The following is a 16,747-nucleotide window of genomic DNA, read 5'->3' on the forward strand; positions in this document are numbered from 1 at the left end:
CCACCCCCCTCCCATTTATCTCTCCACCCCGGAAGCTTCCTGCCTTCATTCCTGATGATGGGTTTTTGCCCAAAACGTCGATTTTCCTGCTCCTCGGATGCTGCCTGACCTTCTGTACTTTTCCTTCACCACTCTGATCTGAACTCTGGTTTCCAGCATCTGCAGTCCTCCCTTTTGCCAGTGAAGATGGTGGCGAGGCGGTGGAGGAGGGATGGTGGTGCAGGCATCATTGATGATGACCTGGTTCAGGACTGATGGACTCTCTTTAAGCTCTACCTTTTTTTTTGTTCCTTGTTCTTAAATTGTTCAAAATGATGCCGGATCATGGGGACAGCGGAAAACATTTTCAGTGTATTTTACCGTTTTTCTCACTGTAAAATACACATGACAATAAAATCATTCATTCAAAAAATAGGGGTTACAATTCTAAAGTGGGTGCAGTTGCAGAGACCTCTGACTATATCTGTGCACAGTCCATTGAAAGCAGCAGATGGAAACAGCAATTAATAAAGCACAAAGTGTCTTCAGCTTCATACTCGGGGCGTAGAGTACAAGAGCATGTTTGGTGAACTTGTACAAGATGCATGTTAGAACTCAGCTCAGGTTTTGTGTACATTTCTGGGTGCCACATTATAGGGAAGATGTGAACACATTGGAGGGAGTGTGGGATGGTTCCAGGGATGAGGAACTTCGGTGATGACAATAGACTGAGTGCTGGAGAAACTCAGGAATTTCTTAAGTTCAAAAGAAGAGTCACATTGGGCTTGAAACATAAACAGTGTTTCTCTCTCCAGATGCTGCCAAATTTGCTGAGTTTCTCCAGCATTCTCTGTGTCAATTTCAGATTTACAGCAGCCGCAGTATGTTGCTTTTTGGACAAAGTTGGGACTGTTCTCCTTGGAGAGAAGGCAGCTGCGAGGAGATTTGATTGAGGTTTACAAAATCATGAGTGGGCTGGGTAGAGTAGATAAGGAGAAGTTTTTCCCACTTGTAAAAGGAACAAGAACAAAAGGGGACAGAATTAAAGTGATGTGTCATGAAGCAAGGGTGATGTGAGAAAAATGCTTTTCACACAGTGAGTAGTCAGGGAGTGGAATGTACTGTCTGGAAATGTGGGGGGTTTGGGGGCAGGGTCAGTTGACACATTCAAGATAGCATTGGATGATTTTTGGATAGATATGGTGTGCAAAGGCCTGGGGAGAAAGCAGGAGATTGGAACTAAGTAATGATGCTCATTTAATAAGATGATGCAAACATGAGGGGCTGAATGGCCACTTCTGTGATCATGTAATTCTGAAATATCCATTATGGTATTTCGCTTTTCACCATATGTTTATGCATCAGTCTTGGGCTTTGATTAAGCATTTAGTAAATTGTTGGATTAAAGCTGAGAATTTCATTTCCCACAGCACACTCTCATTGCCAGACCGCAGTGATTAAGGTTGTATGGGGAGAGGATTGTGTTTAGACCAACTGGGTCTCCCAGCCCCCAATATTATTGCATTAATACTCAGGCATTGAATAAATGGAGGAACTATTGTCAGCCAGTGCAGGGAAGTAAAGAATAGTAAATTGTTGGGAATGCTAATTGAATTCACCATCCATTTCCCATCCACTACAGGCCATGAGAATATAATTTAAACATCTCAGTGCAAGTGCAAACATTTCAAAGAATTGGATATATTCCTGCAATTTCCAAAGCAATCAAAGATGTTTTCTTGCTTCATGTTTTGTTTTTAGTAAGAGCTGATCTTTATTCTACTGTTAACACCTACTCTGATGTACTGATTTGTTCCTTCTGTGTAAACATTGCTATACTCTTTGCCTGTTGTTCTATGACACTCTCGATGTCCAATCTCCCTTTTCCTCTAACCTTTCCATGACCTTCCTTGTTCTATTTGCCACTCCCACCCACTCACCTTTAAAACAGCATAAAAACCATCACATTTCTAGTCCCATTAAATTCCGAAGATGACTCATATCGGAGTCGAAACACTAGCACTGTTTCTGTCTCCATGGATTCTGCCATATCTGCTGAGTTTCTCCAGCACTTCATCTTTTTATTTCAGATTTCTAGCATCTGAAGGCTTTTAGAACATAGAACATAGAAAAGTACAGCACAGAACAGGCCCTTTGGCCCATGATGTTGTGCCAAGATTTAATCCTAATGTAAAATATAGTAACTTCACCTCCACACCCCTCAACTCACTGCTCTCCATGTGCATGTCCAGCAGTTACTTAAATGTCCCCAGTGACTCTGCTTCCACCACCTCAACTGGCAATGCATTCCATGCATTCACAACTCTCTGCGTAAAGAACCTACCTCTGACGTGTCCTTTATACCTTCCTCCTATTATCTTAAAACTATGACTTCTTGTACCAATCAATCCTGCCCTGGGGAAAAGTCTCTGGCTATTGACTCTATCTATTCCTCTCATTATTTTGTACACCTCGATCAGGTCTCCTCTCTTCCTCCTTCTCTCCAGAGAGAAAAGTCCGAGCTTATTCAACCTTTCTTCATAAGGCAAGCCCTCCAGTCCAGGCAGCATCCTGGTAAACCTTCTTTGCACCCTCTCCAAAGCCTCTGTATCTTTCCTATAGTAGGGCAACCAGAACTGGACACAATATTCCAAGTGGTCTCACAAGGGTTTTTTAGAGCTGTAGAAAACCTCGCGACTCTTAAACTCGATCCCCCTGTTAATGAAAGCCAAAACACCATATGCTTTCTTAACAACCCTACCCAATTGGGTGGCAACTTTGAGGGATCTATGTACTTGCACACCCAGATCCCTCTGTTCCTCCACACTGCGAAGAATCCTGTCTTTAATCCTATATTCAGCATTCCAGTTCGACCTTCCAAAATGCATCACTTCGCATTTATCCAGGTCGAACTCCATCTGCCATTTCTCAGCCCAGCTCTGCATCCTGTCTATGTCACGCTGCAGCCTGCAGTAGCCCTCGATACTATCAACGACACTTCCAACCTTTGTGTCATCTGCAAATTTACTAACCCACCCCCCAACCTCCTCATCCATGTCATTTATAAAAACTACAAAGAGCAGAGGCCCAAGAACAGAGCCCTGCAGGACCCCACTCAACACTGACCTTCAGGCAGAATACTTTCCATCTACAATCACTCTCTGCCTTCTGTAGCCAGCCCAATTCTGAATCCAGAGCCAAATCTCCCTGAATCCCATACCTCCTGACTTTATGAATAAGCCTACCATGGGGAATCCTATCAAATGCCTTGCTGATGTCCATATACACCACATCCACTGCTTGCGATCATTGACATGTCTTGACACCTCCTCAAAGAACTCCATAAGATTTGTGAGGCATGACCTGCCCCTCACAAAGTCATGCTGACTGCCTTTAATCACACTATGCTTTGCCAAATAGTCATAAATCCTATCCCTCAGAATTCTTTCCAAAGCTTTGCTGACCACAGATGTAAGACTAACTGGTCTGTAATTGCTAGGGATTTCCCTATTCACCTTCTTGAAAAGAGGAACAACATTCGTCTCCTTCCAATCCTCCGGTACGACTCCCGTGGAGAATGAGAAGGCAAATATCCTCAACAGCGGCTTAGCAACTTCCATTCTCGCTTCCCGGAGCAGCCAAGGATATATCTGGTAAATCTTCTTTTTTTGCTGAGAGGTGTGAGGGGGAGCGTAGGACTTCTGGGAAATTTTTAAGTGGGTGAGATCTAAACCCGAGACCTTATACCATAGGGCCTCCCTCCCACCCATCTCCTCTAACCTTACTAAGAGTCTGTAAACGAGGTAAGTTTTCAGGTTTCTTTTTTTTTTCTTCTCTTCCTTTGTTTAGTTCTGTGTGAGCTTTCAGAGTAGCAGGATATGGATGTTAGGGCAGTTGCATGTTCCTCCTGCAGAATGTGGCAGGTGAGAGACACTTCACTTGTCTCTGCTGACTACATCTGCGGGAAGTGCACCCAACTCCAGCTCCACGAAAACCGAGTTAGGGAACTGGAGCTGGATGAATTACGGATCATCGGGAGGCTGAGGGGGAAATTGAGAGGATGTACAGGGAGGTGGTCACTCCCCAGACACAGGATAAGGACAGTTCGGTTACTGTCAGGGGGAGGAAAGGGAACCGACGGTCAGAGCAGGGATCCCCTGTGGCTGTTCCCCTCAGCAATAAGTATACCATTTTGGATACTGCTGGTGGGGACAGTCTACCAGGGGAAAGCCATAGTTGTCAGGTCTCTGGCACTGTGGCTCAGAGGGATGGGGGCGAATAGAAAAGTGCTAGTGGTAGGGGACTCAATAGTTAGATGGATTGACAGGAGAATTTGTGGTCAGGACCAGGACTCCCAGAAGGTATGTTGCCTCCCTGATGCCAGGGTCTGGGATGTTGCCGATCGGGTTTACAAGATTCTGAAGGGGGAGGGTGAGCAACCAGAAATTGTGGTACATATTGGCACCAATAATACATCCAGGAAAGGGATTGAGGATCTGTAAAGTGACTACAGAGAGTTAGGTTGGAAGCTGAAGAACCAACCTAACTCCGGTTGGTGATCTCCGGTTTGCTACCGGTGCCACGAGATAGTGAGGTGAGGAACAGTCAGCGAATGCAGCTTAACACGTGTCTGCGAGGCTGGTGCAGGAAGGAGGGCTTCAGATACCTAGACCATTGGGATACCTTCTGGGGAAGGTGGGACCTGTACATGAAGGATGGATTGCACCTGAACTGGAGGGGTACAAATGTCCTGGGTGGGAGATTTGCTCGTGCCATTCAGGAGGGTTTAAACTAGTTTGGGGGGGAGGAGGGGGGATGGGAATCGGAGCCACATGTCTGAGAGGGGGTCAGTTGCAGACAGGACAGTGACAGGATATATTGAAACTATCAGGAAGGTTTCTCATGCAATGAAACATAGGGATCGGTTAAAGTATGTCTGCTTTAATGCAAGGAGTATCCAGAATAAGAGTGACGAACTTAGAGCATGGATCAGTACTTGGGGCTACAATGTTGTAGCATAATGGAGACATGGGTTTCACAGGGGCAGGAATGGTTGCTTGATGTTCCAGGTTTTAAAATGTTTAGAAAGAACAGGGAGGGTGGAAAAAGAGGAGGGGGTGTAGCATTGCTAATTAGAAAGTGCATCACAGCTACAGAAATGAAGGTTGTTGAGGAAGGTTTGTCTACTGAGTCAGTATGGGTGGGAGTTAGAAACAGCAAGGGAACAGCCATCGCACTGGGGGGTTTCTACAGACCCCCTAATAGCAGTAGAGAGATTGAAGATCTCATAGGCGGGCAGATTCTGGAAAGTAGCAGGGTTGTTGTTATGGGTGATTTCAACTTTCCCAATATCAACTGGAACTTCCTCAGTGCAGATGGTTTGGATGGAGCCATTTTTGTCAGGTGTGTTCAGGAGGGTTTCCTTACTCAGTATGTAGACAGACTGATGAGGGGAGAGGCCATTTTGGATTTGGTGCTCAGCAACGAGCCAGGTCAGGTGTCAGATCTCACAGTGGGAGAGCACTTCGGTGAAAGTGATCACAACTGCTTGACATTTAGCTTAGCCTTGGAGTGGGAAAGGAGCAGTTACCGAGGGGAGATATTTAATTGGGGAAAAGGAAATTATGGCGCTATCAGACAGGAGTTGGGAAATACAGACTGGGAGCAATTGTTCCACAGAAAGGGCACAGCAGACATGTGGAGACTATTTAAGGAGCAGTTGTTGCGAGTGATGCACAAATTTGTTCCTCTGAGACAGGTAAGAAGGGGTAAGATTAAGGAACCTTGGATGACGAGAACAGAGGAACTTCTCATCAAAAGGAAGAAGGCAGCTTACAGAAGGTGGAGAAAGCAAGGATCTGGCACAGCTTTAGAGGATGACAGGCTTGCTAGAAAGGAGCTCAGAATTGGACTGAGGGGAGCCAGGAGGAGGCACGAAAAAGGCTTGGCAAGAAGGATCAGGAGAACCCAAAGGCATTTTACTCATAAGCGAGGGATAAGAGAATGATCAGGGAGAAGGTAGGGCCGATCAGGGATGGTGGAGGGAACTTGTGTGTGCAGTCTGAGCAGATAGGGGAAGCCCTAAATTAGTTTTTTGCTTCGGTTTTCACCAAGGAAAGGAAATTTAGAGGAGCTGGGATACAGTCTTGACCAGATCAAGATTGATGAAGTTGATGTGCTAGAAATTTTGGAAAGCATTAAAATTGATTTTTGATTTTATTTTAGCAGAAAAAAGGTCCAATGACCTCGGAAAGTCTGCCCCGAAATGTACACTTTGAGAAGGTACAAGTCACAGCTCCTCAAATCTGTTCCCCAAATGAATGGATTATCTGAACCTTAATTCCTTTACCTGTATTTAGCTTCATATTGTTGTGGTAACTTTACCCAGGAACTGTTCCTCTCAGGTTTGGAAGCTTCATTGACTCCACAATATTTCCATTTGATGGAGAGGATTTCACATATCCACTTCTCATTATGTGAAATGTACATCCTGCTTTCATTCTGGAATGTTTTGCTCTAATTTCAAATATTCCCTTGCTGTGTGTCACTCCTTCATCAATCTAGTCAATCTTTTAATCATTGTAACTACTCATCTGGGAAACACTAACACAAATAGCACCAACTGCTTCTGGGCAACAAACTGGCTGTACAAAGCATCAGAGTTAGTGATAACATCAAGACCACATGAGTCTGTTTTCTCAGTTTTATAAACCCTCAGCTGGAGGGTCTCTGAGGACAAATTGTTTTGTAAAAGCAGCAAATGTGATGGAAGAAAAGTATATTCACCCAGTGAGTAGTTTGGGTTTGGGAATGCATTGCCTGGGAATTAAATGGTTCAACTGAGGCATTCAAAAGTGAATTACATGATTATGTAAATAGGTTCTGGGAAGTGGCAGGAAATTGGCACTAATTCAAAACGCTCAGAGAGCTGGTGCAGATACAATGGGGCTGAATGGCCTCCTGCATTGTAGCAATTCCGTGATTCTGATGTTTTGGCAAAACCAACCAGCAATCGTTTACAGAGTCATTGCAATTGTTAATGATTCAACTGGTGAGTGGGGAGAGTTCAGAACCACAGTATACAAAACAAGTTAATGTCAAACTGACCAGTTCCTTGGGGGAGTCACTTGAAATGATCTGACAAAGTGTCAGTTCATGATTGTGTTTCAGGAATGAAGTTCAAATACACACTTCAGAAACAAGTCAGAATGTTTCTGCATGGGTTCAGGTGTGGTTCCCAGCCGGTTTAACACAACCCTTGAATCTCTCATCGTCTGTCTCTCACCTTTCATATTGTTTCCTCGTTGATCTTTTGAACTTCCCTTGCCCTTTGCCATACTGTTCATTATTTCAGCCTTCTGCTTAAACTTCACTGCAAACAAAAGAGATGTTACAGATGGAGAAGGTTCTAGAATCATTTTGAGTGACAATGGTCAACTATTCTGAACCGCAGGAAGGACGCCAAATTTTTACATAATCGCTGGGCACAATCACAGAAAGGAGGAATGCAACAGATGTAGATATTGCACAGAGGATACTGTGTGAACAGCTGTGTAGAGTGTTTTGAAGAGTTTTGTCAGATAAATTGAGACCTCCACTACGAGACAAATAAAAGCCAATTGTTGGCTCTTCCACCTTGTGGTCCTAAGGCCTGTCACCGGGATTCCACCATTCAAACAAATCAAAACAACTTTGCCAGCATGTCTTTTACTTTTAAACAGGACGTCTGAACTAAGGATGGTGAAAGGACAATTTTCTGGATGGGCTGAAATGCCTCATTTTGTGTTGAATCATACAATGATTCAGATAGTGTCATGAACATTTGTTCAGGGGAGGGTCTTAGGGAATTCAAACAAGTCCAAAGTATTAGTTAAATGCACTGGAGAAGTGACAGGGTTGTAATGTATCCCCTTAACTGGATCAATGAAGGTGAAAGAATTTGCTCCATGCCTGCCCTATAAACCTCTCAAAGGGAAATCTGTGGGTAACATTAAACCAAGGAACAATGATCTAACCTGCACTTACTGAAACAAAAGCTTAACTAGAACTTAACCTGCAGTATTCCACAATAATCTCTGATTCATAATGATTCCATGTGAGGGCCAGAGAATTGGATTCAAACTGCTTCCCACTTTGGAGAATTTTCACTGAATCCCTGCTGTTAAACTATCTGCCCTGGGCGAATCATAGTCACTGTATGGAAAGATCAGCATACAGACATTAAGGAAAGTCTTTTACCCACATTATACACACAGACTGCATCTGTCTGTATCAAGGTGAGAATTTCTCAACAAACCCCAAGGGGAGGAATTTCTCAGCAAAACCAAGTTTATTTACAGTTGGCCACCTCCAGAAAATCTCAGTGGGAATCTGTCTCACACTGAGCACCTGTAAACGCTCCCATGTTCAATGAAAAGTTCAGTCCTTACACAGAGCATCACACAGGGACACAGCACACAGATGTCCCCATTCACAAAATACATGTAGCTACAGAAAGTGTACAGACAGATACACATGGGACCATGCATAAAGATTCACATACAGTGCACTCATGCACACAAACATTCTCAAGAATATTCTCTCATACAGTTATGTGACACTGCTCTCTGGGGCACTGCTCTTTGTTACAGTGTGACATGGTGTTATAGTGAGATTCTCAGTGTGTACTGACTGTGAGAGTGCACCATCCCGACATCACATGGTCTAACCGGCTTCTGTGATGTTGGGATCTCAGATTTGAGTGGTTCTCATCCCAGAAAGACAAGGCCTGAAGCTGTGTGATGTTTCCCAGTCAACCCCCACATGCACCCAATCACTGACAAGGTCAGTTTTGACAGCAGTTTCTATCATGGGGCCAAATGGCCTACTTCAGTATGGGAGTAATTCTGTGACTTGTTGTCTGTAAGTAGTTTGGAGTGTTTCTGGAAAACATTTGTGCTGTCTTTCTGAAGTTGTCAGAGACTGTTCCCACATCCTGGGGAGAGCAGAGTTATTGGTGACCAGCCCTCTCCAAGGTATCTGCAAGTAAGGTTAGGGTTAGGGTCAGGATTAGGTTAGGGTTAAAGTTAGGGTTAGAGTTGGGTCAGTGTCAGGGTTAGGTTAGGTCAGGTTAGGGTACAATAGGGTTAAAGTTAGGGTTAGAATCAGGATAAGGTTAGGGTTAGGTCAGGGCCTGGATCAGGGTTAGGTTTAAGGTTAGGTTGTGGTTAGGGTGTGTGATGGCAGTTCCTCTGGGACTGGAGCAACAGGGTTAGGATCAGTGTTAGGGTTAAGGTTAAGATTAGGGCGAGTGTTGGGGTTAGGGTCAGTGTTAGGGTTAGGGCTAGGCTAGCAGCAGCAATTCCTCTTGGGCTGGAGCTCGACAATGCAGAGGGAGAGGTGTCAGGGAAGGCAAGCTCTGTGTGTTTTCCCTTGCCATTACAACCTCATGCCTGGCCCAGGACTGTGACAGGAGGCTGGGCAATGTCCTCAGTGTCTTGGTGTGGATGACCATGAGTGCTCTCCTTGATGCTTCTACAGCACAAGCTGTCTGTCACCTCACCCTTACTGATCACATGCCATGGCCAAGCCTTTACCCATAAGCAGGCTCCTGCCTGCTCATGCCAGCTGCACATTGACGGCAAGGCCCAGAGTGTTGTCAGTATCTGAGCTTGGAGCACTAAATCTGTGCCTCCTGTTCAAAGCTGTGCTCTTTCTTGCTCAGTCCCCTGCCACTTCTTTGCCATGCCAGATCACATCTGTTTGAAAGCAGGAAGTTTGGAGATGATTGGGTGGGAACCAAGAGGTAGATCACATCTCAAATGGCAGGAACCAGGTGAGGTGGGAGTTGGGCGTGTCAGGGGCATAACATTGCCCTCAATGATCTCAGTGACCTGAGGACTGATAAACACTGAGTCCTGCAGGAGACAGGGTGAAGTGCCAGTGATTGTTTCTGTGATGTACTGAGCAGAGGGAAGTACTGTATGTGCAGGCAGTGGAGGTCTGAGAGTGAGAGTGTGATGAGGTGGCCTGTGAGATAGGGTGAGAGTGCAAGTGACTGGTGCTGCCTGTCTGATGGAAGGTGCATTGCGCTGAATGAGGAGCTGGTGGGGCAGGGTTGTGGAAGTCATGTGAAGTTGCTTCATTCGTGAGAACCCATTAGGATTCTCATGGCACTGCTTCCAGGTTCATCCAGATCTTTCCTGCCACCTCCAAATCCAAACCAGAGTGCCATAGCATCTCTCTTCTTCCAGCTCCTCCCAGTTATAGTTCAGCTCATCCTGGAACCCTCGCAGTTCCTTGGTATTCACTATTTTGCCATAATTTAAATTGCAGCAAGATTCTTTAATGCAACTTCTCTTTAAAAAGGCGAGCCTGCCTTGAAGGAAAACAGGCTGGCTGTGTGAGGTTGTTTATGGTCAGTGCCACTGAGCCCCTCCTGCTTAACACAGAAACACTCAGATGAAGGAAGCAGCATGTGACCCACTCTGTCAGACACTGCAGTCCTTCAGACAAGGTGCCCACCTCCATTGGAGGGTCTGCCAGTTGGTAACAAATCCTGACATGGACTTTCCAAAAAAAGGCAAGTGGATTTCTCATGCTCAATTAAAAAACCAATGACCCACTGGAAGGGTTCAATGAAATTGAATTTCTAACGATACATTCATGGCCTGGTGTTTGTGTCATAAGAACATAAGGACTAAGAGCAGGAGTAGACTGTCTGGCCCCTTGAGCCCGCTCCGCCATTCAATAAGATCATGGCTGATCTTTTTGTGGACTCAGCTTCACTTACTCGACCTCTTACCATAACCCTTAATTCCTTTGCTGTTCAAAAATCTATCTACCTTAGCTTTAAAAACATTTACCGAAGTAACATCAACTATTCATCGGAGATAAAGTTTCTGCCTGTTTGTAGTCAATGATAATGGTGCCTCTGTGCTGCTGTAAAATTCTTTTCCTGATTCAAGTGAACGATCAGTCAGGAAATTAATGAATTATAAAGTTACAACACATCATCTGGACCTCCAAATGACTCACTGTATTCACCATTCTCCCTGTGACTGAATTTCGGATTGAATTCTCATCCAAATTAAAGTCATATCTTCCCCTTGAACGCTTTTCTGATAACAAATTGTTCCTCAACCCCTTCAGAGAATTTTCTTCAGTCTTTGTGGATTCCAGTGAATGTTGGTTTAGAGTCATCATTATAAAGGGAAAGAAGATTCATTTCTCCCTCCTGTTTTCACTGATCTAGAAGAAAATGGATCCCAGAATTGCTGATCATGGAATGCTGCTATTCGTGGTACAATTAGATTCTTGGACTTTTCTCACCTTAACATTCCCACTTGACACAATCTCTGCAGCACAAACCATAGCAAACAAGCGTGGAATCTACCATTACAGCTAGAACTAGGAATCATGTGAACTTGAACATGAATTCATTCATGTAGCAGCAGCTTGAGATCAGAGAGCCATCACAGCTCCATGGTCAGGCTTGATGTCATGGTGCTCCAATACCTTCTGTCCCGATCACTCATTTCTCTGGTTCTAAGGCCAATACCTGACTGTAATTGCTCATCCTCTGAACAACCTTAATCAGTGCCAAAGGCATTCACTTCAGCCCCATTCATCAGCACCTGAGCTCTCTCAGCAATTCAAACACTGAAATCCAGCCCTTCCAGCATACTCCTGGGAAGGACCATCCAATTAAAATGGTCCATGAGTTTCTTGTGAGGGAAAGCTTTAGTTTGAGATCCATTGTCTCTAATGTTCCAATGCTGCCTTTGGCCATCTTAAGAACAAAGTGTTTGATAACAAAGACTTCAAACCCAGCACTAAGCTCATGGTCTAGAAGGCTGTATTGTTACCTGCCTTTATGTGTGCATTGGACAATGTGCAGAAGAGTCTTAAATCCCTAGAGAGAAATGTCCAGTTTGTCCCTCTGCAAATTCTTGCAAATCCAATGGCAGATTAAGACTCCGAAATCAGTGCCCTGTCTCAAGATCCTGGAATTCCCTCCCTAAGGGCACTGTGGTTCAATAAAGCAGCTCACTATCACCTTCTCTAATAGGAATATGTCATAAATGCTGATTACACAGCCACATTCACAATTCATGAGAACACCGAGCTTTAGAGGTTACTCCTTTTCTGGAGAATATTCTGCTTCCCACTATCATTACGAGAAGGAATGTTTCCGAATTTCTATCCTAAATGTTCTGGCTCTGATTTTGAGGTTATCTCCTCAAGACTTTCCCACCAGTAGGACGAGTTAGACCGAAGGGTGTGTTTTCATGCTGTACCTCTCTGTGACTCTCGTCTTGACAGTACAATCAATAACATTCTCTCAGCTACATTGACTGGATGGCTGGTTTGTGATGCAGAGTAACACCAACCGTTTCAGTTCAATTCTTGCACCAACTGAGGTCATGATGAAGGATTCTCCTTCTCAAACTCTCCTCCCACTGACAGTACAGTGACCCTCAAGTTAAACCACCAGCAGTCATCTCTGTCTAATGAGAGAGCAGCCCTGTGGTCTGCTAGAATTATGTTAGGTTTTACCTTAAATATCCCAGCCACAATGGCCATGTTTTGAGATTTTGTTTTATCTAATCACTGCTCCATATATTAATCAGGAACCCCTGGAAATAAAGTAGAAGAGGCAGAACAAGTCCCAGTGCAGTACTCTTGCTTATTATTCCTTTCTCACCTGCTCCCTGACCACAGCTTTACCCAACGTTCACTGTTCAGCTCTGACGTCTCCTTGGCTCAATGGATTAAACTCTCACCTTTGAGCCAAATGGTCCTGGATTCCAGCCCCTGTCTGGAAAGTTAAATACAAGATCAAGACTATTGTAGAAGGAGATTATTTTTGGATGTAGTGTTTACAGACATCTTTCTGTTGAGACCATAAGAAATAGGAACAGGAGGAGGCCATTTGGTCCTTCAAGCCTGCTATGCCATTCAGTAGGATCATGGCTGATCTGACTTTCCTGCAGCTACCCCATGACCCTTGAATCCCGGCCAATCTATCTAGGTTTTAAATATACACACGAACTCTGTCCCCAAGGCTCTCTAAGCTGGAACCAGACCATGGTGCTAGTCAAAGGAAAGCAGAGGAAGTCTTTCTAGTGTCTTTGACCAATATTCCTCCAAAATTAACATTGATAAAAGTAGACAATTTGGTCATTACCACATTATTCTTCCAGGACTTTACTGTCATTGATCATACTATTTCCTACATAATAACAGTGACCACACAAGTCCATTTTTGGCTGTTTTGGGATGTCTCAAAATATTTAAAACTGCTGTAGAATCCAAAACGTGCTTTCTTGCTTAAAGCAGATGGGTTTTGGAGGCTGTTTGTCAAGAGAGTGGGACACCCTGCTGCATCTAATCCCATCCTCATTAAACCCTGTATCCAGCAGATCACCAGGCACCAATCATTAACAAAAGCTTGACTCATTACCCTTTTCCATCAATCTCAACATCTCACTTGAACACCCAGTTAAACCCTGTTCAAACAAAACCAAAATATCACATATACTGGAGACCTGAAACTAAAACAAAAAATCCACAGGAAACTCAGTAGATCTGGCAAGGGGACCAGAATGAACATTTCAGGTGGCAACGATCTTTCTTCAAGACTGTTCTCAGCACAGAGCAGAGATCTCAGGCCCTTCCTGATTGATACATCTCAGTTCCAAGTCAGATGGAGAGGATTCTGCTAAGGAATTTGGGAGATAGTTTATGTTAAATATTGCTGTCACCTCCTAGCTCAAGTCTTCTCAATGTAGCATTGCCAGCCCTCCTGGCCTGTCATGTGGGTTTCAGAAATTAAAACTTAATTTCCAGCTCTCAGCTACCAGGAAGATCCCCAGCTACAAGCTACAAGCCAGGCATTAAAACTGAGTTTTTTAAAACATCTCTGTTTATTTGATATTCAAAGAGTTTAGATGAGAAAGTGTTTGACTGTTCAAAATCTCCAATTGGATAATAAAGAATTTGCTTATTTTCTAATTGGTTGTGTGTAGGCAGATTGTTATAACCAATGGTTTTGTAACTAGATCAGTTACAGTGATCAGTCAAATGTGTTTTATAATAATGGAATGGAAAGGAGGTTATACAGGTTTCCATTTGTGCTTGATACATTGTCAGCTGTCGTGTCTTGTAGTTATCTGCTTAGCTTCAAATCTCTGCTTATCTATTTTTGAAAAACAGAGTTGATAATCCTTCAGAGTGATTAGGGGTCAGAGGCAGTTTGACAGCTAGAGAGGAGATTGACACATGACTGAGATAAAAGGTCAACATTTTGTCAAGAATTTGAAGTTTTTTTTAAGGTTAGCTAATAATGCATTGTTCATTCAAGGCAGAGGTCAGGAGGCAGTTGAACTTATACTCACTGGCCTTTCGCAAGGTGTTCACGTTGCAACATGCAAAATTTCTAAGGGGTGTGACGAGGAAGTCCTGGGACACTGGCCGGTCTAGAATATGGGGATGACAATTTAGAGTAGAGTCAGAAGAAATTTTTTCACTCAAATATTTCATTAAAATGGTGGACTGAGAGTAGTATGGATCTTGCAGCTGCTCTGAGAGTCAGGCTTATTTCTAGATTTACTTCCAGATTTCTTACAGGTATTAAGAAATGTTTGGAGGGATATGGGCCAAGTGCAGGTGGGTGGGACTACAGGATTATCGTTAGCTTGGACTGGTTGGATCGAAAGGTCTGTTTCCGTACTGTATGACTCTATGACTAAAACAATTAAGAATCTTTGAAATTTTCATAGTTTTCTAACTCAGCTGATCTTTCACTCTCTTAAATGTAGCAAATTATGGATCTTGCTTACTCATTGGTTCTGGGTTATGGAATTAAATCTTATACTAGATTATCTTCCTATCAGAATCTGGATAAACTAGCAAATCATTCAATTTTGTTATTGCAACTCCTATTTCACAAAGAAAGATCAAAACAGAAAATAGATGCAGGAGTAGGCCATTCAGCCCTTCGAGCCTGCTCTCCCATTCAATATAATCATGGCTGATCATCTGACTCAGTCCGCTGTTCCTGCTTTCCCCCCAATACTCTTTGACCCCTTTAGCCCCATGTGCTGCAACCAGCTCCTTAAAATCAGACAATGTTTGGCCTCAACTGCTTTCTGTGATAAAGAATTCTGCAGGCTCATCAGTCACTGAGTGAAGAAATTTCTCTTTATCTCAGTCCTAAATGGTTTATCTGGTAACCTTAGATTATGACCCCTGGTTCTGGACTCCTCCGTATGTCATTTCCATGGATGTAATACTGTCTCTAATTTCCTTTGTAAGTCATGGTTAAGCCACTTTTCCTGTTTTACTTCTGCGAAAGTCAGGCATGAAAAATCTTTGCAGTTCTCCCATGTACACATGTTGCCTGTCCACCACTGACCCTTTCACTAATGTTTCGCATTCTATCATAGCCAACTCACACCTCATACCATTGTAGTTTCCAAAGAAGTGTAGCTTATGCTGCTCAATTATATCTTGATTGTGCAAGGAAGTTGTTCTTGATTGGATGAAATCAATGGGATTGTCACCAACCAAACTGGTTCTAGTCAGTATTTGCTCAAGATTGAGGAAATAGATGTTTTATACAGTGTCATGTGATACCTTCAAAAAGACAAAATGTCCCAATCTGACTGCTGGATACATTGGGTTTCACTGAAATGAACAGCAGATCAACCTGACTTAGAATTAGATTCAATTTGCTGCAGAGGTAAACAAGTTATTTATTGTCCCTTCATTTTTTGATATGGAGTTACATCAACATGAGTTGAAGTCATTGCATCTGAGTACTTCACAATTGCAGAAACATTTTCAGCAAAGGCAATGCCACTTTCCGCTCACTCTGAATGAACTAATTTGGTGAAGTCTTCAGTTGCTACGTAACCAGCTGTCAGAGAGTAGCAGACAGAAGCTTCAGTCATTTACCTTCAGCCAAGGGATCCAGCGTATTGATCATGAGCTGAAAGATAGTGTTCCGCAGCATGCTGTTGTGTAGTGACGGTGTGCTACTTCCTCGAGTTAGAATCGCTTTGGGCTAAACATTAAACAAGAAAATACAGCAACATATTGCATGCAATTTACACCATAGGTTGCAGAAGCCTGTTCATAAGTAATTGTTTCAAATTCAAGGAAAACGTTCAATAGGAATTCCGTATGAGACCATAGATATAAGAGCAGATAGTCCTCAACTCCACTTACCTGCCCTTTCCCAAAACTCTTCATTCCCTCACTGATTAAAAATCTATTTCTCAGCCTTAAATATACTCAATGACCCAGACTCGATAGCCCTCTGAGATAAACCACCTTCTGAAAGAAGACATTCCTCTTCATCTCTGTCTTAATTATATGGCCCCTTATTCTGAGGTTATCTCCTTTAGTGCTGTTTACTCCCAGGGAAACAACTTTTCCACATCAACCCTGTCAAGCCCCCTAAGAATCATGTCTGGGAAGTGAGAAAGGAGGTTGCTAAGCCGCTGGCGAGGATATTTGCTTTCTCACTCTCCACAGGAGTCGTACCGGAGGATTGGAAGGAGGCGAATGTTGTTCCTCTTTTCAAGAAGGGGAATAGGGAAATCCCTGGCAATTACAGACCAGTCTGTCTTACATCTGTGGTCAGGAAAGCTTTGGAAAGAATTCTGAGGGATAGGATTTATGATTATTTGGCAAAGCATAGTGTGATTAAAGGCAGTCAGCATGACTTTGTGAGGGGCAGGTCATGCCTCACAAATCTTCTGGAGTTCTATGAGGAGGTGGT

At 43.5% G+C, this 16,747-nt stretch overlaps 1 protein-coding gene across 4 annotated transcripts in view; it reads right to left on the reverse strand.

Moving 5' to 3' along the window:
• Positions 1-16,747, reverse strand: part of slc24a1 (solute carrier family 24 member 1) — a 50,210-nt gene that overhangs the window by 16,172 nt on the left and 17,291 nt on the right. For 3 of the 4 annotated variants that reach the window (XM_072565395.1, XM_072565397.1, XM_072565396.1), the window contains 2 exons: positions 15,919-16,027; positions 7,265-7,351 (listed from right to left, as the gene is read on the reverse strand). In XM_072565395.1, coding sequence (XP_072421496.1) covers positions 7,265-7,351; positions 15,919-16,027 — 196 coding nt within the window. The remainder of the gene's footprint in view (positions 1-7,264; positions 7,352-15,918; positions 16,028-16,747) is intronic. The other variant, XM_072565398.1, reaches the window with a different exon arrangement.

This window comes from Chiloscyllium punctatum, chromosome 48, assembly GCF_047496795.1.
Source record: "Chiloscyllium punctatum isolate Juve2018m chromosome 48, sChiPun1.3, whole genome shotgun sequence".
NCBI classification, from domain to species: domain Eukaryota; kingdom Metazoa; phylum Chordata; class Chondrichthyes; order Orectolobiformes; family Hemiscylliidae; genus Chiloscyllium; species Chiloscyllium punctatum.